Source organism: Tripterygium wilfordii, chromosome 16 (assembly GCF_013401445.1).
Source record: "Tripterygium wilfordii isolate XIE 37 chromosome 16, ASM1340144v1, whole genome shotgun sequence".
NCBI lineage: Eukaryota > Viridiplantae > Streptophyta > Magnoliopsida > Celastrales > Celastraceae > Tripterygium > Tripterygium wilfordii.
In genome coordinates this window covers 3687858-3710502 of record NC_052247.1, presented here as the reverse complement: position 1 = coordinate 3710502, position 22645 = coordinate 3687858, and the positions used below count along the sequence as shown (strand labels likewise).

At 35.7% G+C, this 22645-nt stretch overlaps 1 protein-coding gene across 3 annotated transcripts; it reads right to left on the bottom strand.

Annotated features, from left to right (window-relative positions):
• Positions 1-301: 301 nt before the first annotated feature.
• On the bottom strand, positions 302-13612 carry LOC119980994 (probable serine/threonine protein kinase IREH1). Of its 3 annotated transcripts, none has more exons than XM_038823920.1 (18): positions 12755-13612; positions 10459-10523; positions 10183-10368; positions 8707-10083; positions 7819-7991; positions 7449-7695; positions 5283-5375; positions 5063-5203; positions 4889-4981; positions 3775-3955; positions 3296-3381; positions 2400-2488; positions 1981-2032; positions 1806-1892; positions 1531-1704; positions 1343-1420; positions 793-960; positions 302-703 (listed from the first exon to the last, which is right to left on the bottom strand). In XM_038823920.1, exons 1-17 carry the CDS (start codon positions 13431-13433, stop codon positions 877-879), a joined length of 3885 nt encoding a protein of 1294 aa, XP_038679848.1. In that variant the 5' UTR covers positions 13434-13612; the 3' UTR covers positions 302-703; positions 793-876. The 3 variants fall into 3 exon arrangements, with proteins under 3 accessions (XP_038679848.1, XP_038679846.1, XP_038679849.1); XM_038823918.1 differs by having other exon boundaries at positions 3775-3979; positions 12755-13609; XM_038823921.1 differs by having other exon boundaries at positions 1806-1862; positions 3775-3979; positions 12755-13606.
• Positions 13613-22645: the final 9033 nt, after the last annotated feature.

Below are 22645 nucleotides of genomic sequence, written 5' to 3'. Positions count from 1 at the left end.
GGTGGAAAGAGAAAGTGTGTGGGAAGAAAAAGTGTATAGAAATTTGTGATTTGCTGATGTGACTGTATTAGAATACGTGTTTGACTTGACTTTTTACGTAATAGAGGTGGGACCGGGTCAACAAAAATGTTGGCCCAGTAAATTATTTCTTATTGCATTTGCCCTAAAGAGAATAGGGAAGGTCATTGTTTAATGAATCAACTTTGTTTAATGAATCAACAGTCCCTCTAGTCGTCTTCTTATCCCAATTATGGTAAAACCGTAACTGAAGTTCTCCAAAGCTTTTCGGTGACAAAGAAAGCCAGTGAAAGGGGTGCTGTCTTTGTAATTTGTGTTTCAGATTACATACAAGAAGAGGTTCTTGCTCCACACCCCGCAAGCTTGCATGAACGATCACATCCCGGAACAGTTTCATAGTAGCTGATACACTTTCCAGATTCAGTCCAAAGGTTTCAATTCAAGATGTGAAAAACTGAACTGAAAAAAAATTATGGGGATATGATCTTATTGATACTGAGGGAGGGGGGCAATCATTAGTAGTACCTTGTAGGCCAACAGTCTGTAATATGTAAATCAGAATACATGAAAATGGGACAAAACCATTCCACAGTAAAATTCAAACCCCTCCATTCATTCAGCATCACCTGGCGGAGGAAAGACCACATCCCGGAGCAGTTTCAGTCTCGGGTATTTTCTTCTATATCTGCAAGTGCAAGAACACCAAAACAATAAAAATGACCAAAGGGTTGGCGATATATGAAAGTTCCATTTTTTTGGGTACGAGGAACATACATGTACAGGGTATACAAACAACAAACGTTGAGAAAGCGCGGTAAATACAACCAACTCCAGCCCTTGATAGGGAGGACATGGTGGCTATGAATTATGATTAGTTGAAGGATCATCCTTCCAACCCTTTGTGAGAAGATCGTAGTTGATCGATGCTAGCTGAGAGAGGTTCTGTAAACCAAATGCAAAAGTAAAAAAATTAGATTAGATTATACAGAGAAGGTACACTAATAAAATAAGGGGCCACCGCAACACTGCTATCTGTACACGAGCTACAGCTTTGCCAAAAATAAACGCAGAACAGGGGTCCACAAGTATTATTTGGTACTCGAGAGCTACAACTTGGCCAAAAATAAATGCTGATCATGGATTCACAACATCATTATTTTTTCAAGAGTTCATAGAATGACATTATTTCTAACTAAGCCTGAAAGCCAGTATATTCTTTCCCAAAGTTAGATTGCTATTAACCACCAGTGTCCACAAGAAGAAGAGAAAAAACACACACAAGAGGGACCATGAAGATTGAACCCAGACTAGTGTAATAACGTACCTTGAATGAAAAATTACTGAAGGAATAATTAACAGATGAGCTGGAATCAAACTCCGCAAGACCTCCACATTCATCACCCTGTTCATCATATTTTCCCAATGGTGAATCCATTAGAGACCATATAATTGGAATAGATTTAGAAAAAGCGATCAATTTATAGAATTTTGAACTGTGGGAAACTAAAATACCACTTCATCCTGGCGATTGCTCATGCAACTACTGCTGCCACTTGAGCTGTCAGAATCACTGGGATCTTCAAGATCACTGGCTTGATATACATGCTCATCCGAAGTATTCCATGAATAGCGACTAGTAAAATAACTGGTATCAAGTGCACTATCTGAACTGGGAACAAATGCCGCCTGGGAAAAGTGCCAAATTGGATCGGGATTCCAAGGTGAGAAAAAATGTACAGTAAAATGCAGATAACAACCTGTAACATACAAACAAAATAAATTTACACCTTCTGCCTGGCAAGGGTGTCCCAACTGATATCTTTGAAGAATACATGCTCCTTCACCTGAATCATAAAAGCTTTGATTGTGTTATCCTGACATCCAAATAAAATTAGGGAAACACCCGCCCTAAATAAAGAAATATATCCAACATCAAAACTTCAACCAAATAATCAAGTTTACCTCCGATGCTCCTCCAGCCCCAAGTCTTTGATGAGGATCTTCAGTCAATAGTCTGGACATTAAATGTATCAGTAATTTGCTAAGAAATAGTTATAAATTTAACATCAGTCACATTGTATCTCAATTATTAGTTACTATTATCTGGTAAAGAATGCATATTGACACAATCTATTTCTACCCATCTTCTGTCAAAGGTAAAATATATCCACACTCAATGCTATCAAATTGGTGCCCGACTCTCACACCCTACTTTATGGAAGAGGTAATGCTACTTGGCTCCAAGCCCATAAGCAACAACGAAATAGATATTAAAATAAATAATCAGGGTCTTCAAGTAATTGTACTGGACCAAATACTACTATAAGGTGACATTAACTTTCAAAAACATTCTCTTTAATAACAATGAAAAGTTTTCTTACCGATCAATGAGATCTTGTGCTTCGCCACTCATTTCTTCAGGCACCCGGGGCCAAGGTACTTTACGGTTGAGAATATTATCAAATATTTGCTAAAAGAGAAAACAAAGCTAATGAGAATGCAAAAATGGAAGAATAAGATCAGAATCAAGCACAAAAGAAATTAATAAATATGTGACACCTGGCACGTGAGACTTGTAAGAGTTTACAGAAAACCATTTTTCAGGAGCAGAATCTAATGTATGTTGGAAGCTACAGATTTTTGTATATACATTTCGTAAGAAAGGACTATCACGTAAATATCACAGAAAAATGCATCTCAACAACCATTAAGTTCAGTTCACTTTCTTATTGAAATACACAATTTCAAATTCAGCAATTTTCCAAGAAACACGTCATCTGATTTCATAGTTTTGTGACTTTATGCCTTGTTCATAAAATGTCAGCCCGCAACAAAGCAAGAGCCTGGCATTAATCTTAGTCGATAAGAAAATAAAGATCTCTCTTCCTTTATTACTGGCTGCCATTTTACGAACTACGCAAAAGGTCAGAAACCTATGAAATCAGATCAGGATATAAGATATAAAAACGGAAAAGGGAAACAAAAAAAGTATAGGATAAAAGGAGATAAGAGAAATCTTCTTCTTTTTTCCTTTTTGTGTAGAAAAAATAATTTCAAAGATAAAAACACCAAGGGGGTGCTGACCCTGGAAGCAATGGTCTCCACCCCAAATGCAGACCGTTCTATTTATTGATAGAATCATCAGAACAAAAAAACCAACATCACAAATTCAAACAAATTGGATGAAAATATATCAAAGGAAAAATCATCCACGTCAATGGGAGCAGAACCACCATCATTCGCAGAATCAAAATACGGTCATAAGCAAGGTAATAACCTGTGGATGTTCTGCATTGAAAGGTGGAATGCCCACAATCAGTTCAAATAAGATGACACCCACAGACCACCAATCTGCCGTTGTGCCTGAGGAACATGGAATATAATAGTTAATTTCTTGACATTTGTACATGAACAGCTGCTAAAATTTTAACTCAACTAGTAGGAGTACAATTTCCATCACTACATCAAAATGTGTGACAAATTAATTTGAAAATACAGAAGTTACACCGCTATTGTTGATCATTAGAGTCAAAGTTTCCTAGCTCCAGGTTTCCTATCAGGAAAACCAAATTTCATTTTTAAGGTTTAGCTTGCGTCAGTATAAGATGAAGAAAATTATAGCTCTAAAAAAATGAAAGATTATACAAACCATGTCCCGTCCCCAAAAGTATCTCTGGTGCCAAATAGTCGGGAGTGCCCACAGCAGTATAAGATGAAGAAAATTATAGCTCTAAAAAAATGAAAGATTATACAAACCATGTCCCGTCCCCAAAAGTATCTCTGGTGCCAAATAGTCGGGAGTGCCCACAGCAGAACGCTTCTTCCTCCTTTCTTGCTGATGCTCAGATGCAGATAGCTCGGGTTCATCATTCCCAAGCAAGGATGTCCCACTAACTGCTGGACCCGACAAATCATCAGTACTATTGATGAGACCAACCTTTGAAAGCCCAAAATCAGTCAACTGTTTGAGTGCAAGAAAATAAGTTTTATAAGTTTCACACCATAGTTATCAAAAGATCATTTAGAGGCAGAAATATATTTAAAGGGGTTTAAACCAATCAACCTAAGATAAATTTTCGTTCCATTTGTAGATTAGCTCATTTGCTTTTTTTCTCTAAGCATTCAACTGAGAGTTGGAGACGAGGAAACTCAATTCTCTCTGCTAGTATTTAAGGAGGCATTGCTGCTCACCTCCTTCCCTTTTATTATCTGATGACTGAACAGAGCTTGAATATGAAAAGAGGATTTTGAGATGCATCACTGTAATAGCTATTGCTTGGTGTTTGTGTTAAATTGTGTATTAATGATATGAAATGCCCCAACCCAACAAGTTAACTTATAGGGTTGAATGGCAAAGTAACTAGTCTTAACATGGTATTAGAGCAAGAGGTATTGGGTTCAAACCTTAACTTCCAAAATTTAAACCCCAATTTTTTGTTGCCCCAAGTGTGGGCTTTGTGTGAGTAGACTTAGTATTGGGCCTCGTTTGTTGTGCACGTGTTAGTCCGTCAGATTGCCCAACCCATACGAGAGGGGGGAGTGTTAGAATATGTATATGTGATGTGAAATGCCCCAACCCAACAAGTTAACTTATTGAGTTGAATGCAAAGTAACTAATCTCAACACTTGGAATATATCAGAAGTAGAGTAGTAATTTGGAAGATAAGCTTATTTAACATTTCACAACTGTCCTGATCCGAGAAGGAGTTTCCAAAACGACTTCTTATAAGTAGTGCCAAAAACCAAGGGAAAAGTGAAAAGCTAGACTGCAGAATACTTTTCAAACCAGAGAACATAGTAATGCATAAGCTTCGCTGTCAAAGCTTGCACCATGAAAAGAAGACAGAAAGGAACCTGAATTAGAAGTTACCTTGATATGACCATCATGGGCAATCAACAAGTTATCAGGCTTCAAGTCACGATGGACCACACGAAGTGAGTGTAAATATTCCAAAGCAAGCACCTGGAAATTAATTGTACTCCGTTTTCAGAGTTGTACCAGAAACCATCTATTGAGAATTTCTGAACATGAACAAACACTCACAACTTCTGCTATGTATACTCGAGCAACATCTTCATCTAAGCAGCCCAAATTTCTCAACAGGGAATACAAATCTCCCCCATTTAAATACTCCATCACAAGATACAAATTCTCATGACATGTGAATGAATAAAAGAAACGTACCTGAAAAGTTCACATTCAAGTTACAATGAAATACAAGATTATCACGACAATGAAAGAATTACAAACTAGACATGCTTACCACAAAAGGGTTGCGGACCGAAATTAAAATGTCTCTTTCAGCTAATATACTTTCAACAGCATTCTTTCGAATCATATTTGCCTTTCTAAGAACCTGTAGCGAATCCAAAGATAAACATTAAAAGAGGACCAAAATCTATCCAAAAAACCAATGACAACATGAAGACAAGAACGAGTAGAACAGAGGGTTCCATACTGTGGATCAGCCAATTCAAAATATGTAAGAGAATAAGATTCTTAACATAACCAATTCCAGACCTCATTAATTATCAATAGTGATGGCCATTATAGCCAAATTTCTCAGTCATTTTAGATTACTAATCAAATGAGGCTCAAGTGTTGGTCCTAATAGCCAAATTCCTTGGTCATTTTAGATTACTCATCAAATGAGTGTTAACCTTTCTACCCAAATTCGTTGGTCATTTTAGATTCTTAATCAACTGCTGTTGTGTTTGCACTCTCATACAACCATGCAGAGATCTCAGGCAATCCAAAGCAAAGCCAAATAGCTTGTGCCCAAACTGAACAGAAGTTCATCGCAAGGACGCAGACATTCACAAGAAAATGCACCAGCTTACTCCATATCAAGCATTGAAATCTTCCATGGTTGGTTAATTGCATGGTTAACCTAACCAGAAACCATGACGGAATCAAATTTTCTTTGGCCTTCTATTAAGTATCGTCAACTTTTTTGTAATTACACCAAATTATTACTCTCTTAAGTATTATCCTAGGTATAGGCACACTACCAGTAGCATTGGTCTCAACACAAGTCACGTGGTTTTTGCAATGAACATATCTATAAGCACATTTCACCATAGCATTTAAGTTATTATATTATCACAAGGATGTATTAGCAAATGGACACATAGAATTAAGAATTAAATTTGAGTTGAAACTACAATTCGATGGTATCTGGGTACGTCTTTACTACTGGCTTTGTCATCAGCAAGAATGTTAATCTGTGTTACAAATGGCAAGCAAATTCTCCAAATCCACCTACAACTTTCTCTTCAATTTGTGTAAGCAAAGCATTAACAAGTTTCAGACTGCTTTACTCCAAAAGCACCATAAACAGTAGTTGAAGATCCCAAGTTAAAATTGGTTATCTTTAACCAAAAAAAAAAAAGGGAAAGAATGTCAACTCCAAGGTCGGGAAAGGAGAGATGTGCACAGTGCCACAGCCTTACTCTACATTATGGGACATTATTTTTGTTTAAGGCTGTGATTGGCACCACGGGGGTTGGAGGTGGTTGGGGAGGTGAGGTCTTTTGAGTTTCACAAATGTTGTTTGGAAGAGGGGTTCGTTATTCGTATAGAGGTGTTTGGTTATTTTTGTTGTTTCATAAACGCGTTTCCAGCCATTGTGAAACCCTCATTTTGGGGGTTTGGAAAATGAGAGTCAGAAACCCCGCATATTATTTTCCAATCAAGAGTTCGAGACCCTTCCAAACCCAAGCCACCATGCCAATCAGGCAGCAAATAAAATTACCAGGTTAATTGAATAACATATAGGATATATTTGTTTTGAGTGGGAAAAAAAAAAGATACAGTGTATTAACTATTAAGGAGGATTCAAACAACTATATCCCTACTTACATCCTTTTGTTGATAAAAAAGCAACAGTTAAGCAGTTAAACAAAAGGATTTACAAAAGCAACACAGGACACAACGCCGTTATTATTGTTATTTTGTAGTATCCGTACTTTAGACTTCCTTTATGCTTAGAACGAAGAGATGCTTCGAGTCTTTGTGAAAAGAACCACAGCTAAAAGACGAACATTGGGGGAAAATAGAAAATATATGGCGATAAGTAGCTGTCACAACTCTTTCTCCCGGATTAACAGAAATAAATTTGAAACATATGGCGATAAGGAGCATAATTAACAGTTTCATATAATGAAAGCACCAAATGTATTTCTTGAAAGGTACTAATGTAAACACCATAAAAGTTACAAAGATGGGTAACTAAGTACTCACAGCATAAAAATCACTAAAGGCAAGTACGATAATATTATAATTCTAAGACCTACAAAACAAAAGTTCATTGAAAAGGAGCAAAGAATCTATTATGTCCCTTGGTAGATATGTGCATGTGTGTTCGCATGAATACAGATAAGAAAAACAAACTAGGGTTCCATAAGAAATAACAATCAAATATACGTACCTTTATGGCAAAAAGATCCCCCGTTGTCCTCTTTTTAGCCAAAAAGACCCGTCCAAATGCCCCACGACTGATTGGCTTTATTATCTCAAAGTCATCTATAGAAGTACGGTCTTTAGAAGAATGTATGGGGCTTGTTCTCAAGCTACGCACTACATAATCTTCCAAAGGAGCATCTTCATCAATTACCGTACTCGTTAGTTCAACCTTTTTATCTTCCACTAGCTCAGTAAGCTGCAAATACTTCTCCCTACAGAATCACAACTCATTATATTGTACCCAAACAATAGCATCATAAATTAAGGAGAGCTTTCTACACAAAAAAAAAAAAAGTCTTTCAAGCGAAAAGCTACTAGTTTTAGCAATTTCCCACCGAATTAGCTTCTCAATGCGTGCCCCAAAAGTTTCGACAGTAAGCGCATCAAACTTGCGACGGTCAATGACCACCTTTAAGTCTTCAAGACAAGATATTAAATAGGGAATTGAGCGGTCATCATCTAAAGGTGTATTTGCTACACATCTTGCAATATCAGCAAGTTCATTCATCTGGATCATAAAGAAATAACAGCTTGATATCAATCATAGCACTAAATACACAAACTCACCGACAAATATTAACACACACAAATATAGCCCCAAAAGTAAATGTAAACGATGCCTAAGATATGCTACATTAGATGTGCTATATATCTGGATTCAACAAATTTGACGTGATTGGATTCAGTTTACACAGACTACAATGTCTACCCTTTTGACTAACTTCCTTTAAAGACAAGTCCAAAATATGTTGCCTTTAAATACATAATTATTATATTAAAACCAAATTAAAAGTTGCATTTTGTTACCAATCAGAATTGTCTTTTATGTAACCAAAGCAGTTACGACAAACAAAAGGTATTACAATACATAAGTTTACAAGCAACTTGCATCTTTACAACAAGTCCATAGCTGAAGGATTGGGAAAAGGTGAAGAAAATACATCTTATTTGACCAATGAAATGTGATTAAGAACAAAATCGTGCATAACGACACTAAGAAGCTTCTTCCAGCACTAGAAGGCTTGTAGTTTTTAGTTTTAACTACATTTTACTTATTGCATTAGATGTGTCTAAAAAAGCTAAATTTAATGAAAATTGTGAAATATAAGAGACTAAATTTGGAATTGCAAACTAAAGTCAATTATCTTAAACTGTCGCACAACAAAAGTGAGTGGTTCAATATTTCCAAAGAAAATAAGTAGCAAAGAAAACTGAACAGATACCTGCAGAACATCATCATGCTCAGAAAAAACACACTTCCCAGCCAACAGCAAGTCAATATGACTGTTCCTTGGTGTCAATAATGGTGACCTAGGAGTCATGCTACCCCCAGAAGATGTGGTCATTCCTTGATCAGACTTTGGTCCGAAACGTGTTTTACATGACATAGAGGGTAAACCCTTCAGGTCATCCATAAAAACTGAGTTATCAGCATCAGGAAAACAGTCAAGCATATCCTCAGACCCTCTCCTGGACCAATCACTGAGTTTTGGGGAGAGCATATCAGATTCTTCAGCCAAACTTGAATTTGATACTTTTGCAACATCTGGGCTTCCAACTACATGTGTCATCTCCTTCCGTGCGAAATTCTCCATCATCTTATCCAAACTCTCTGAAATCCTGACAAGACGTTCATTGACACTGAGACCCTGCTGATCACATCGATCTGCAATTGCACAAATTCTTGAATGGTCTTCCACATGTAAAGTTGAAACCTCCTCCTCACATATTCGACAAATTATTGAACTTTCATCTGAAACAATCGGCTGATCACCCCAGTAACCCCAAGAAACTTTGTGTTGGTGCTTAGAAGAATGTTCATGAGAATCTTTAGTAGGAGGAAGCTCCGAAGGCTTAGAAGGAGTCAGATCAACATCAGAAACTCCTTTACTGGCCATCGATGTCTTCAAAGGTTCAACCTTCACATCATTCTGCTCCTTCGCCAGAGCAACTTCCTTTGAGCTTTTGACCCCAGGAAATGGCAATTTCTTCCAAGAAGACATCCGATCCCTTCCAACTGGAGACTCTAAATCATCAGAAGTGGCATCAGCAGCAAGAGAGACGAAATTTCCAGAGCATGCTGCCACATGGTCTCCCGTCCAATCCAAGCCACGCTGCTCCTGACTATAGAACTTCCGTGCTGAAGCCGCCTTTGTAGCATCGGAACTTTTCCCATCCCTTCCCACGCCTGGAGGCACTTTTTTACCAGCAGAATGCAGGACTCCAGATTGACGAAGCTGAAAGACATGATCATCCTCACCCAGCCCACTTTCCTTGTGGAACTGTAACAATCTGGTGCATCGTGTGAGAATGAAAAGCATTCGAGTATGAAGCTGCTTCAGTATTCCTGGAGGAAGTTCTTGCCGCCTGTCATCCAACTCTTGAACTATGCCTTCACACTCAAGCCAAAACTCTCCCGGAGATGTCATAGCACAGCTTCGGGCCAAAACCAACAAGTCCTCAATAGTTTCCTGCCACTCAGGATGACCGTCTGCATCCTTTTCAAGAATGCCAACCAGATCTGCCGCAAAAATGGCCAGGTCAGCATTCACTTCTTCCTTTGCTTTGTCAAATTTTCCGCTTATAACAACCAAGATTTCCTGTATAAGATAGATGGTAATTAGAACCAGGAACAGTTACGACTTCCTATAGCACAAATAGTTATCTGAAAGGAAATACAATAAAGAAGCATAACATACCTCCAAGTTATTTAAGCCTCTTTGCTTCCAAAAAAAAGGGAAAGGCCGTACACCTTTTGAATTTAGTTCATGAGAAAAACTTTTGATGTCACTCGGGAATCTCTTCCTAGGTGCACTTGTGACACGGAGAATAGCTTGGAAACGGGGAGATTCAGACTCCTGTGGGTTTTTGCAATCATACGACGTCTACAAAGCAAAAAAAAAAAGGATGACGTATAGATGTGGAAGCAGAAAAGGTAACAACCTAATGAGAAAGAAATAAGATCACGTGAGTACCTCGGGTGTACATACATCTGAACTTTTTAAGTCCCCCGATCGACCCCATGATGACTCATTCTGACCTGATAAGGTGATTCATTGTATCAAAGGACTTCCACAAAAAAATTAAAAAACGGTGCATAAATGCAGCAAACATTATACTCGATAGTTCCTTTTCCAAAATCAACCAAGCTTTTGATAGAAAGGGAACAAAAAGCAAACAGTAAGGCTACAAGAAGTGAAGGAAACAACAGTAGAGAAGAATTTTGCAGCATTGAAGCAAACAAATTTTGCAAAACTAAAAGTGCCCAGGTCCAGAACAAAAACCATTTTATAGAATGGCAAAAATGAAAGTACTCGGAAGAATTATCAGCTACAAGATCTCTGCAAACAAATAAAGTACAATGATCATTACATTGTAGCCAAAGATCAACACCAAATAACAAGAAAATGCAGTTAACGATAATCCAAGATATCTTATGTTATGCATACATAATCTGCCGGATAAACTAACAAACTTCCATCAGTCCACAAGAGAGCTAAGTTAGTAAAGATACTAATATTTCATCACACGGTTGCCCATATGTATCAGATTCTGGCCACAGATACCCCGAAACTCTAAAATTCTTAATACAAGTAAGTCTATCATACATCTTCACTGTTTAGACCACCAATGAAACTCAGAGTACAACCTCATATTTTTTCTATGTTCTATCTTATTTCTGTCGGAGAATAGATTGAGATACAATCGTAAGGTTAAACAAATAAGGTGAAGCGCACATGTTTGCCAGATGATGCTATTCTCACACGATTTAACGACAGTTTATGGACAGAACTTTTATCCACTCGAAAAGCGTATCTTGACTATATAGCAATCCATCCTTTGGCATCTCAGTTTTAGAGGCAAGACAATTTTATATACAAAAATTATATATTTTTTATTAGCATAAACAAAAATTATCTTTTGAACTACATACACATATCACAACCATGCCCCATATCAAGATAAAGTACGGCAGTTTTCTCAATGAAATCAGTACCAGCACAAACATGAGAAGCAAGTCATTTTCTGAACCCGTTATAGCAAAGGGCCATTAATGTTAGTTTAAGTAACTCGTGAAAGAAGAACTTATATCCAAGAAATTCGGATTGTGTTTACATAAATATTAACTAACCAATTAAGATAAACATGCTTACCAAAGTGGACAATTAGTGAAAGTATGCAACCATAGGGAGCAAAAAGAAACTGCCGAAAACCACTCGTTTTTAAATAAGAAATAACACAAGTAGATATCATGATTTGCTTCAAATTCACACTCGTCGTGGCCACTGCTGTAATCCATTAGTTGTGTCCGCAAATACTCTACTTGCATCCAATTCATCCAACAAAACTTCATAGACACTTAAGAAGTTATTAGTTACTGGAAGGCCCTTTGTGATGTGAAGAAGAGCCACACAATGTAGCAACACCTAATCATAGCGCAAGAGAATCCAAAAACCTACTTGAACATATCTACTTCCATGCTTTCATTGAGTCCAAGCATTCTCCACTTCTTTTACGTAAAATGCAAGAGGATACTCTAATTTATAGCACTTTTTTCCCAAAACGTTATCACTTCATATGTCAGTAAAATGCCATAAATGGTATGAATGTGCATATTTAGGTCCACATTCCAAAGACATTTTACATTTTCCCCTGTGATGCAAATTTGTTCAACCTTACCCACAATCGTGAAAATTCTAAGCTTAAAAAGACAACCGAAATTGTGAAAATCTTTATTACATCTTTAGATAAAAACTCCATAGGTTACACTAATCATTTGGTGACACACACACATATATATATGCATACGGGCATGTATATATATGTCTCTGTGTGTGTGCAAGAGTGTGTCTATCCAGAAATCTCAGGAGAAAGGATTACCTATCTCATTCAGACTAAATTATAGGGCCAAATAGGCACCCAGCACTGTTCCATTATACAGCAACTTAAAAGGGCCTCATTAATACTCCCTCTACTATCCACCATTGTAGTTATTCCGGAAAACAGAAATGGAAGATCTTATGGACCTAAATGAAATTCATATTATGTACTTGTCGTACGTATGCAGTTCCAAATAATAATAAAAAGGTCAAAATCGTGGCCCCAAAACTATACTCTCATCACCGATGAACTTCACTTTATATTCACAAAATGTCCAGTTCCCATACTGTATTCTCATATGCCAGCTGCAAGCACTGCTAACTTTCAAAACAAGAAAATCTGAGTAACTAAAACAAGTGAATGCAAGTTACTGCAAGGGGTGATCCATACCTGCTTCCGAAGACGATTCCCCATTGTGCAACCGGGACCCTGGCAGCACACTAGGGCTCTGCTCTCTGGATAGCCCGCTTCCAGTACACATACCACCCGTATTAGTCCCAGTCCCATTATCAACCCTGCCCATCGTTCTACTCTGACCCGCAATTTCCTGCTTCTTCCCTACGGTCCCCGATTTCCCATGAACCAACCCACCATCACCGCCACTCAGCCTCGATAAATTACTTCCCCCGAGCACTGCCACAGAGTTGCCCTTGTCTCCTCTCAACCCAAAGAAGCTCTCCTGTGGCAAAGGACCCGATCGAGTCTTTATCCGATTCAACCCCAACGATGAAGCCAGTATTGGTGACACTGACGCCGCTTCCTCAACAACTTTCTTCGACTTGGAGTTGAGAACAGGTTTATCAGGAGTTTTAGGTTGATTCTGCGGCACTGTCGTTTCTTTACCTTTCCCTCTCAATGACAGCCCCTTCTTCTTGGGCGCCACATCTTTTGCCAATTCCGTCTGCTTAGATGACTCCTCCTTGGAAGAAGCAGATGACTTCGGCTTCTTCTTGTCCGATCGGATCAGCGAACCGGACCCGAACGATCTGGGACTGCTGTTGGATCCATCTGGACTAGAACTTGAATCGGATTTCTTAGACGAAAACAGAAATTTATTCCTGAAAACCATCTCGATTACTTGTTAGGGTTTTCAAAAGTGGGGCTTGTTGGAACAACAGCAGCAGCAGCAGCTCCATACTCCATACAACGCTGCCATTGCTTTGCGTTGAAATCTCAAAGATTTGATTCAAACAAATTAGTGGCCGTTGGATTCGATATTTTGTTTGGACAAGAATAAAGAAAAACAGAGGGGTTGAAACAAAGAGAAAGAAAATATGACTGCTGACGTGGATAGATAGAGAGTGAGAGGGTGCAGACTAATATATGACTACAAATTTAAAATGGACATAAACCAAAATTGACAAAAATTCGGTTCCAGATTGGTTTTGAATCGAAAAACATGATGCGTTTATGAAATATTTATATGTTCATACCCTAACTCACGATAAATTTCAGACGTACTTAATTGATCAAATCCGGATTGGCTTAAATTCGGACAATAATCTAATCCGGGTTAGAGTCCGAATAAGATTTATGTGTTTAGATCCAGACCCGATTTTAAACCAAAAAAAATATTTACGTTTAGACCCAGATTTCATATATATAACTTATGTTTCAACTTGATTTAATTCATATCGGACAAATTTGATCATTCGAAGTTTTGGATTAGAAAAAGTTTTGCCACTCCTAACATAAACAACACAAAATAAAATATATTTAACCATTTAGAATTTAAACATGGTAGATCCAGAGAACAAATAAATTAATTAAATGATTAAAAATTGTTTTACAATGCAAAATAAATTTGTTCTGGGGTATCTTTTATGAGAAAGTGCCATTTTTTTACTTTTGTTTTCTTCCATTTTCTTTGTCTCTTCACTTTCTTTGGAAGCTTCTTGTAATCTTTCTTACACATTTCCCCCAAGATTTGGTGCACGTCACGCCTACTATCGAAATCAATGTTTGAATTTTGACTTTTGTTATGACAAAAGCAATAAAAAAAACCATAAAGTCATCTCCTTTTCTTTGGCTTTTTTAATAATTTTAATGTCATACTAATAAGTTTTATGATATATCATTATGAATTTTTTTTCCCCGCAAAATATATGAACTGAATTGTATTCATTTGCTCAAAGGATAAAAGAATTTGAGATACTAAGGTACTCGAGTTACCATAAAGATGAATTACATGATAATTAAAAAAAGAAAAATACAAACAACAACTATTGTTAGACACTCCCAGAACACACCATATTACACCGAACATCGAGTGGACAATCGTCGAATGACGCCATACTTCGTCGGACTACGACGGGTTACATTGACTAAACAAAAAGAATATCAAAGAAACAACACTATAGTTCTAGATCAATGATTTTGGCTTCTTCTTTAACAAGAGAGATCAATCTCCCTCGAATCTGTGAGCATCATCACTACGAACCAAATATATATATATCGCCGAACACACCAGAAACGTCGATGATCGAAGGTTCACGATGGATGGAGGAGATCTAGAGCTGGAGAGAAAAAACTTTGAATCAAACCTTAATTATGCAAACTCGAAACATAAAGAAAAAAAAAGTGCAAAAAGAGAGAGATCGTAAACAATAACAAGGGAGGAAGAAGTGGAGAAGAACGATCTCTACCTCCTCAAAACATATCTGAAAGAGTTAGAGAACTTGTGTGAACAAAAATTTTGGTAGACTCTTTGGTTCCCACAATGGCTCTTCCCATCTATGAGCACATACAAAATATAAGTACATAAAGCACATATAAAATATAAGTTGTATGGATTTGTTCAATAGAGCCCACTCCGGTTGATGTTTGACCGAGCTCAAAGTATCAACTCATAGGCGTAGTTGATTAGGAGAGAGTCTTCATTCTTTGGAGGTCGTGGGTTCGATTTTTATCAAATTCGTACACAGAATTACAATATATTTGCTTGGCACACGTGGTTTTCGAGTTATTGCACATGTCCATAGGTTTATCCAGAGGTAGAACCATACCCACCCAAGAGTGGGTAGCCACCCCCTTAAAAAAAATTTTAAAATAAATTACATATATATGAATTAAATTATCATGTATAATACATGTCCCACCTTAGTCTAATAAAATATTAGTTACATAATATGGGTTTAGGACAATAGATTAATAAACTACAAGCCCAATAGAATATTTGAGCTCAAAAGATGAATGGTCCAACTAATAATATGATGCATGTCTCTCTTAACCCAATAACATATTAATCGAGATAATTAAGGTGAAAAAATGATATATATATTTGTAATAAAAAAAAAGTTAACAAATTATATATATGAGACAAAAAAAAATTGTGGGGACGCTAGCCCTAGCCCCACACAAAATTCTTATTCCCGGATATTCAATGCTGGTTCCGCCCCGAGTTTATCCCAATGCACATCCGAACACGAAAGTGGCTGCATGTTACCGTATCATTAAAATAAATAAATACAATGACACGTCAAGGCCATAATAAGACACAGAAGGGCTTGGGCTGTGATGGGCCTATTCGCTTGAGCTTGGGCTATGATATCTTAACAAACTATCCTGGTTTGGACCAAACTTATACAATAGTAGCAATACCCGTTTACCATACCATATTTGATTAGACTAGACTGACTACTGACTAGTGTATCAGGGGCCAACCTTTGGGCCTAGCCCACTTTTAACAAGCGGTTTGAATGTTAATGGGCTAAAATGGTGTCCAAATGATTGAAGTCTGATATTCAATTTACGTGCTGGGTCCAGGACAGAACATCAAACCCAAGTTAAAGTTTGGAGGCCCCTCCCAAATCCCAACAGCATCTCGTTCACTAAATTCGGCCTGGGCAAACGGGTTCTTTAATTTGATTGAATGGGTTCATGTCTAGCTAATTTTGTTAAGAATTTAATGTCACACGGTTAGATGTAAGCCACCGATGTGGTTTATAAGTAAAATTCAATCTCTAAGTCAATAGTGCTTTTAAGGACAAAACTGCGTGAGCCTTAAGCCAAGAGTGAACAATACATTGTCGAGTTGTTTGAATTTAATTTATATGATACTCTCACGAGTATCTTATTTGTAACATGGAATCAGAGTAAAAACTCGATCCTAAAAGACTTCTAATTGTGTTCACTTGTTAGGCCTTACATAATCGAGTCCACAAGTGTGGGGAATTGTTAAAACTTGTATCCTAAATTGTAAAATATGAGTCTCGGGAGAGAAGTAGACACACTTGTGTTTATATGTTCTGTGTTGTATTTTATTGAAGTGAGGAAACAACTATATAGCTATTACACTGGTTTACAATCAATGACCTACGTAATTACAATCTCTATCAAATGCAACAATCAAGGTACTAATTACAATGTATCAATTGAGGCATCAATCATGAATTTAGTCAAATCCTCAATATGGAATCTGCTTGATTGTCGAATCTCCAATTAAGGAAAGTCTCCAATCAATATTGAATCTGTTAATATAAATCGGGTAGGTGTAAGCCACCAGTAATCCGATATCTCTCAACCAAGAGGGCCATTTAAGGACAAAATTGTACGGACCTTAGGCTCATAGTAGAAAATACATTTTCGAATTGTTTGGTTGAATTTATACAATGCTCTCACGAGTATCCGATTTATAACAAATTTGACTACGTTCGGTAAATATTTACCTAATTTTGTATGGAGTGTTGCCAATTAATATTGGAAGTCAACAATTCAAAAGGATCAATGGGTGTGTGGATCCAACGTACGCTGAACTTCTAGCAATATATTACTCTTTATGATGCCTCTTGATAGAAGGATATTGTGAGTTTATTGTCGAGGTGGATTCAACCAATGTTGTACAAGCTTTGATAGTAGAATATTACTATTTAGACTCTAGGATGAGTCATTTTGTTAGAAAGACTTAAGTCTCTTCTGAAACGCTTGGGTGTTTCTCATTGTGATCATGTCCCTTGCTCTGAAAACTCTATTGCTTATTCTCTAGCTAAGTTTGATAGTAGAATGACCATTTGACGGAGTGACCATCTGATGAAAATTGAGTCCCTTCTTGTAAGGATCGTCATCAGGCTATGTAATTCTTTCTTTTTTTGATGAAATATTTTTCTCAAAAAAAAAATGTAAGTTAAGAATTAAAAAGATAAAACCACATGACAAAACCTAATAATATTGTCACCTAACTCCTCACTATTTAAAGTGTTTCCATGACCAAAACCACTATGAGAAGAAATGAAATCAAAATAGCACAATTTACTTCACATGTATGTATAAAGAACAATCTCCACTCCAACAACACTTGCATATTATACCATTTTTGCTCCAATCTATCAACTAATCATATTATTATTGTTATAATAATTGTTATTTACACACACAATATATATATATATATAAACATAAATGTTGCTTTCTTTGTGACCACAAATAAAGAATTCAACAAGTACATGTTTTTATCTTTGGGTTTGGGTGATGGGGAAACCCCACTACTATTAATTAAACTATTATTTGTTTTTAATAATAAAATAAGGTTGATGGGGACAATTTATAAATTTTATATCCACGGGCATAAATTTTTTGAATTTTTTTCTTTATATATGCTTAAATATAATATTAATTTAGAAACTATTGGCTTTCCCTAAACCAGGCATTTTAAAAATGTGGCACACAGCTTTTGACTTTTCTGTTTCGTGCCTCCATCACCATCATGTGTAGATAAAATATTACGCCAATTATATAGTTAATATATATATATATATATATCACCTATATATATATAAACTATATATGTGTTTATCATTATATTTTCTTCAAATGTAAGAATATGACTAGATGAGATGTCATTGCCTGGGCGGTGATTATATTTTACAAAGAACTGAAGAAACAATGTGCTGAAGATAAAATAATGCTCCAAATAAATTATTATTATTATTTTTATAACATAGAAATCCGTAATTATTATCCTTTGGAATGTGCACTGGCTAATATATCTATGAGCCTCTATAATAACCCGCAAATCACACGTGTTAGATAATCATGTGGTAATTTTATTTATGGATCCAATAGGAATCAAACTTATGAAATCTTCTCTTAACCAATGAGGTTAAGAGTTGGTTACTATTACTATTAGGGTTAATTATATTTTACATTATCGACAGATAAAGGTTGTTACATTTTAGACACGTAAAAATATTTTGTTACAATGGATTTTGGATGTACTTTATTGACCAAACTCATATTGACTTAGATTTGGATGATCTAATTCGGGTTAGGATTCGAACAAGTAAATCGGACAAAATTTATGTGTTTGAACCCGCACTCAATTTTAAACCGAACCAAAATATTGTGTTTAGACCCGAATTTCTAACATATATATAACTTCTGTCCAAATTAGTTTATTATGAGTAGCACAAACTTGGTCATCCGGATCAGACAGAGTTTTATCACCTCTATTTAAAATGTACACTGTGTGCAATGGTTCGTCTATGAGCCTATGTAATTATCCGCAAATCACACGTGTATTAGATAAACACATGATAATTTTATGTATGGACACAATATGAATCAAACTTATAAAATTTTCTCCTAACCAATGAAGGTTACAAGTTGATTACTATTACTATTATTATTGTTATTTTTATTATTATTTTTATCATTATTATTATTATTATCATTATTATTATTACATGGATGCATGTTCAATCATGCACCACTCAAAGTGAATTAAAAATATTTTGTGCTCTCTTGAGCTACCTTGGTATAATCATATTATATATATATATATATATATATATATATATATATATATAAGCCGTCGGCGACTTGTCTTTTCTTTTAATTTGTAATTTTGTTTTGTTTTGCTTGAGTGATACTTATATTTGAATTATTTTGTTTCAGCCGGCTTGATTTGGTTTTCGCGACTTAATTTGCCTTGGAAGTCACCAAATAAATTATTATTATTATTATTGAGGAAATTTATGAAGAATTAAATTTATATTATATAGAAGACGCATGACGCAAATTGATAAGAGTTTACCATACTATGAATCGAACTCCTACCTTGATTGGTTAGGAATGAGTTTTTCCTCTTTGGAGGCGTGATTTGATTTCTATTGAATTTGAATAATAAATTCGTGTTCCTATCTGAAATGCGTGATTTGCATATTGTTATTCAGATTCATGAATTTATCAAGTGCACATCTGAATGATAAGTGGTTGAGGATCATGCCATTAAAATTATGCTAATTTATTTGAACAAATGGTCACCCAATTTCTTTTTTGTTTTAATGAGTTTGAATGATTGACATTCATAGTATCCATCCACTTTGTCATATAGAAATCATAAACCTTCTGTTCAAGTTTTATTATTTTTTAAATAAATTTGGACTACATAAGTTTTAATTTAATTGAACTCCCTATCGCATAATTGTTCATCCATCTATTTTTTTTTTGTTTTGAACATAAAATAATATATACAAACACAACAAGTACTAACGGGTCCATGTATATTAGAAAATCAAATATGAGCGAACACTATGGAAGTACTTGTTTTGTACAAAATAACTTTAGTCATGTGGATGCAAAAATCTGTACAATTTTAAATGTCAACACCTCATACCAAGGAGTGATGCGGATGACGAGTCTCGGTATCTATAAAAACAAGAATGAGCAGCCCTTCGTGGTCTAGAGAAACTCCGATGTTCAAATCAGTATCTTTCTCAATAATCAATCTAATGTCACTTATGCAATTCATAGTGCATACCTAGTATGAGATAGATGGTTCCTTTTATAAGCACTATAGAGTGTATCTATTGAGATTTTATTATCCCAAGTGTTGGTTTGAATTCATTGTTGCTATTTGTTGTAATATGATGATTCGTCTTGATCTCTTGGTTTGAATTTGAATTGTCATGGGTTGACATAAAGAGATTCTCTGTGAGGCCTTCCCTCATTGGGTTGAGTCTACTTCCTCAAATCATGCATGGTTGTTGGGTTGAGATTACATGATTGTTGGGATTCTCATGTTCTCATTTTCTTGGTTTGACTTCCTAATTTGAATCCTCTGAATTGTCTCTAGGAAGTTTTTCTCTCTTTATGCCATCTCTCATGTCGAGTACGCATGCCATTTTTTATTCATCTACAATTCACAATTATCATGATAGAAATAGCAAATTTTATTTGTACTAGTATTTTAGATGATACATATTATTTTATAGCCACATAAAAGCACGAGAATGTGTCAAGTGTCAACGTTGGCCTAACATAGGGTGTACTTCTTTTCGATCTCTACGCAATGTATGCCATAAAATTAAAAGGGCCAGCATGAAAAGCACTCCTCGATGAAGGGGGGCGGCCTTAAAAAAAATTTATTAGTAAATTTTTTTAGTAGTAATATATATAGATAAATTAAATAAGTTATTCAATAAATGTCTCTCCTTAACCTAATAAAATGTTACATAATATGAGCCTAAGATAATACATTAATAAAATAAAATTTTAAAAATTAGCGATGTATTTATAGGGTCCCTTGACATTGTGGTATTGTAGAGAAAATGGTAGTTGCGATAAGGTATAAATTGGTGTCTTTTGTGTATAGACTAATAACACTAGCATTGACTTTTATCTCAATGTTAATAAGTGATATAAATATAACAAAAAAAAAAATTCAGGGGCAAAACCAGCACAAAGTTTTGTCCTCCTAATATTCGATGCTGGTTTCGCCCCTGATCTAACAGATCAGATTCCATTATGGAAGACCCAAATTTTTTCTGAAAATTCAAGCACAAATTGGGAGCATAAATAGCATATAGTAATATTAATATGGTCATATTGGATAAGAACCTATAATATATATATGAGGTCCCCAATTGAAGAGACAAAAATAAATTTCAAGCTAGTGAAGCAAGCCACTGGGACCCATCTGGAATCATGGGGCCCACAGTCCATCTGGATGCTTACAGACGTCACATGGTGAAGAAGGGGAGTGGTGGGCCAGGCCTTGTTTGGTAATATGGATCAGGCCCCTTTCGTTTTCCGGGGGCGGGGACCAACAGCAACCTTTAAATTAAAAAATAAAAACTCGCCAATCACATGGCCCATCTCTTAACCACGCATTCACATGCTCCCTCGTGCCAATTTATTTATTTTTAATTTATTTATCCTATTATTATTATTATTATTATAATCATTACTAATCTAATATTGTTGTTATGTAAACATCAATCATTCATTTATGTTTGCCTTTTGATTACGAGGTTGCTTTGTGTATACGTCTTATAAATTTTTTTAATAATAATCTTATAAGCACTTTGGAATAATCAATTATACAATTATCAAGTTGATAAGGTCTTGACAAATCCAAAGTTTTTATTTTATTTATTTATGTTATTGCAAAGTTCTTTTTGATAACATGCTAATTAATTATTCATCGTACAATTAACAGATAAACCCTGGGCTACATTGAAGATCCTGTAACTCCTATGAATCAGTGGAGACATGGGTCGAGGCCCAATACGAAAAAATAGTATAGAATGATATTTGTTCACGTTGGACTGAGTAAAAGATGCATCTCATAAATTGCGATAATAAAAAGTTGATAATAATCTCAAAATATATATTAACAAAGTCATCAACAAATATTATTATAGTACTAGTCATATGAATCATTTTTAATTTTTTTTTTTGTAAGTTTGATTTGTCGTAGTAACGATTGACATTTTCTTTTTGTAAGGATGTTCCACAAAATTAAAGGCTAACATTTATTTGTAAAAAATTATATAAATTAGTCTATAACTAAAATTAGTGACTGAATTTGACTGAATAAATTATTCAAATTCAACTATTTTGTACTTGAAAAACGCGAGATGATCTAGATTGCGGTCCAAGTCTAGATTTATATTGATATCCGAAGGGTAAACTCGTATGATGAATTAAAAAAATTAATTAATTAATTAATGATTTCAATAATAAATAATGGACAATTAGAAGTCCACTAATTCACACTTGCTTTATTTATTTTGCTATTAAAATATCAAAAAATAATAATAATAAAAATAAAAAAGGGCGACCCCATTTACAACACGAGCCACGCGGTTGGGGGTGTAATCCGTATCATCATCTACTCGAAAAACACACCCGTGAAGGAGAGAGAGCCCCCACCACCACGTGCAGGTATTCACGTGTTAATTACTTGACGCACGTACTTCGTCACCGGCAAACCCCGGTTACCCCACGCTATAAGAAAGAAAGAGGAGGAGTCGAATCGAATCTCACCAAAGCCAAACTAAC

Bases quoted from the DNA above. Each gene is read 5' to 3' on its own strand.
- LOC119980994 (XM_038823918.1), bottom strand. From the start codon at position 13,433: ATGGTTTTCAGGAATAAATTTCTGTTTTCGTCTAAGAAATCCGATTCA. The intron at 7,696-7,818 runs GTGGGAAATTGC...GTGATTCTGTAG, and splicing joins CGCATTGAGAAGCTAATTCG to GGAGAAGTATTTGCAGCTTA. The intron at 4,982-5,062 runs GTGAGTGTTTGT...ATTAATTTCCAG, and splicing joins GAGTATACATAGCAGAAGTT to GTGCTTGCTTTGGAATATTT.